Below are 3014 nucleotides of genomic sequence, written 5' to 3' on the forward strand. Positions count from 1 at the left end.
ATGGTTCAAGCAGGTGCACAACTAACAGAATTACCCGATGTAAGATTGTGGAGAGAGGAACTGTTAAGAGCTTCACTCATGGAAAATAGAATCGAGAATATTCCAACAGGCTTTTCACCAATGTGCCCCCGTCTCTCAACATTATTGTTATGCAGAAACTACAAATTGAATTTGGTCGGGGATTCTTTTTTCCAGCACCTCATCGGACTCAAGGTTCTTGATCTTTCCGACACAGATATAGAGAAGTTGCCGGATTCTATTTGTCATCTGACGAGTCTAACTGCATTGTTGCTGGGATGGTGTGCAAAGCTGAGTTATGTACCATCATTAGCAAAGCTTAAGGCATTGGAGAAGTTGGATCTCAGTTACACTGGACTTGAAGATTTGCCCGAGGGAATGGAAAGGCTGGAGGATCTCAGGTATCTTAATCTTGATGGAAGTGGGGTGCGTGTTTTACGGTCGGGTATTTTACCCCAACTCTCAAAATTACAGTTCCTCAAGCTTCATCAGAAATCTGAAGTTGTTCTCTCAGTTAGAGGAGATGAAGTTTCCGCATTATATGATTTGCAAACTTCGGAATGCAACTTCCGTGATCTTGACGATTTCAGATTTTTCCGATGTGGACAGAGCATTTCACTAATTGCATGCAAGGTTACTGTGGGACGACCTTGTTTCTCTTCACTTGAAGATCTAAATTATACAAGATCGAAGTCAGGGTTAATTAAAGAGGCTTGGTTTTATGACCTCATGATTGACAATGCAATTTCTCTGTTCGGGCGCTTCATTACAAAAGTAGTTTTTGTGAGTTGTCAAAACATGAGAAGCTTATGTCCATCATATGTTATTGGAGGGCTTGAGATTCTACACCTTGATGGTTTGATAATCTTAGAAACCCTTTTTGAAGCACCCCTTTTTGAAGCACCTTCAAAGCTACCTGCTCTTGGTGTCTTTTTCAAACTCAGAGAGATCGTGATACATAAATGTCATGGGATGATGGTGCTGCTCCCTCCTTGGTTGTTGTCTGAACTCCGATTGGAAGTGATTGTAGTCGAAGATTGTTACAACATGCAGGAGATAATGGGAAGTTGTGAAGTTTTGGTACATGGAGAGGAGCATTCCTCTCCTTTTCGTAGATTTGATAAATTGAGGGTTTTGGTAGTGAAGAAATTACCAAATTTGAAAAGCATTTATTCTGGAAGACTTCAATGCAATTCTGTCGAAGAGATTACCGTGGGTGATTGCCCGCAGCTAACGAGGATCCCGATCACTATTTCCCATTCTCTTAAGAAAATTGAAGTAGATCCTGAAAGTTTGTTGAACACAGTTGAGAATGTTTTATGATTTCTAGCCATATGCTATTATTCCGGGGATGAAATTAGGATTTTATGATTTCTAGGGATTGTTTTGTATTTTGGTATTGGAACCTTTACCTAATAGTAAAGGTATGACGTCATGCTATTTATGTAAGGAGTGCTCGGGAGGGTGATAGAAATAAACATTTCATATTTGTCCTAGGCAGACGACAGTCTACAACGCCAGTGCTGATAATGTTTTTTCCAGTTGTAAAGCTTACCTTTCTTTCTTCTCTTCTCTTCTCTTCTCTTTTCTTTTCTATTATTCATTTAGAAGATTTTTCTAGTTCTAAATCCAAGTCCAGATCTTATAATTTCTTAACAGATCTTTGCAAGAAAAATTACAGATTGTTTTTGCAATCGATCGTTTTAGATGCAAAATGCAAATTTTGCTGCAATTACGGGGCAAAAAAACTTTCAAGCACGCACATGATAACTTGGACTAAAAATCATTGCTTCCCTGGGAGAGAGTGGCTTGTGCCTTAAACACTCTATGGAGCATCGACAATTGAAAATTATTTTGGTAAGTCTGTTAGGATACTGGCATGCAAACCCGACAAGATAAAAGACAAAGAATAGGATAAAATGAGAAATTAGACACACAAGAATTTACGTGGTTCACCCAATTTGGCTACGTCCACGGGCAAGTATAGAAGGATTTTACTAAGTAATGTGGGAATTACAACCTCTCTCTACTAATAGGAGAACAACTGAAATCTCTCTATTAATAGGAGAAAACACCTCACTTACTCTCTCGCAAATACCTCACAATTTTGTGGGATTACTTTCCCTCTCTCACTCTTCTCTTCCTCTCTTGTTTCTCTCTTGTGGTGTGTTTACAATGCTTGGATGCATTGCCTATTTATAGGCAAGCATCCATGTAAATACAAGGGGCAAGGCAAGTGGCACAAGTTTGGTGCCTACAATTTATGACTAAGGAAGGATGGCTTCACCACCATTGTTGACTCCCACCATTGTTGACTCCTTAGGTGGCTGGTTTCACATTCTCTAATTCAATCTTGGTGGCTGGTGGTGGCTGGCTTCACATTCTCCCACTTGAAGACTTTGATGATTTAATCAAGTCTTCACACATGATCTTCTGTGATTCTTCTATCCTTTCTATACTTGCCATTTTCATGCTGCTTACGTTTCTGCTAGGCCATAGGAGGATTTGCACCATATATATTTATCAGTGTTGACTGGTTTAGTCAAAGCATCTGCTGAGTTTTCCTTTGTGTGAACCTTTTGAAAATCTACACTTCCATCTTCCACCACTTCGCGAACAAAGTGATACTGAACATCTATGTGTTTTGTTCTTGAATGAAACGCGGGATTCCTTGCAATATGCAAAGCACTCTGACTATCACAATACAAAAGAATGTTCTCTTGTTTGTACCCGAGCTCCTCCATAAGTTTTTTCATCCATATTGCTTCTTTACAAGCTTGTGTAGCTGCCATGTACTTAGCTTCTGTTGTGGATAAAGCTACAACAGTCTGAAGTTTAGAGACCCAGCTCACAGCTCCTCCTGCAATTATGAACACATAGCCTGTCGTGGATTTTCTTTTCTCAAGGTCGCCAGCAAAATCTGAATCAACATAACCCTTCACAGTAAATTTTGATCCTCCATAACATAAGGCAGCATCTGAGGTACCCTTGATGTA

The 3014-nt window shown here is 39.6% G+C and overlaps 1 protein-coding gene across 1 annotated transcript; it reads left to right on the forward strand.

The window, feature by feature from the left end:
* On the forward strand, nucleotides 1–1341 carry LOC133671472 (probable disease resistance protein At4g27220). The gene has a single exon (XM_062092243.1). The coding sequence runs from the start codon at nucleotides 1–3 to the stop codon at nucleotides 1339–1341; it is 1341 nt and encodes a 446-aa protein (XP_061948227.1).
* Nucleotides 1342–3014: the final 1673 nt, after the last annotated feature.

This window comes from Populus nigra, chromosome 13, assembly GCF_951802175.1.
Source record: "Populus nigra chromosome 13, ddPopNigr1.1, whole genome shotgun sequence".
In the NCBI taxonomy this organism is placed as follows: domain Eukaryota; kingdom Viridiplantae; phylum Streptophyta; class Magnoliopsida; order Malpighiales; family Salicaceae; genus Populus; species Populus nigra.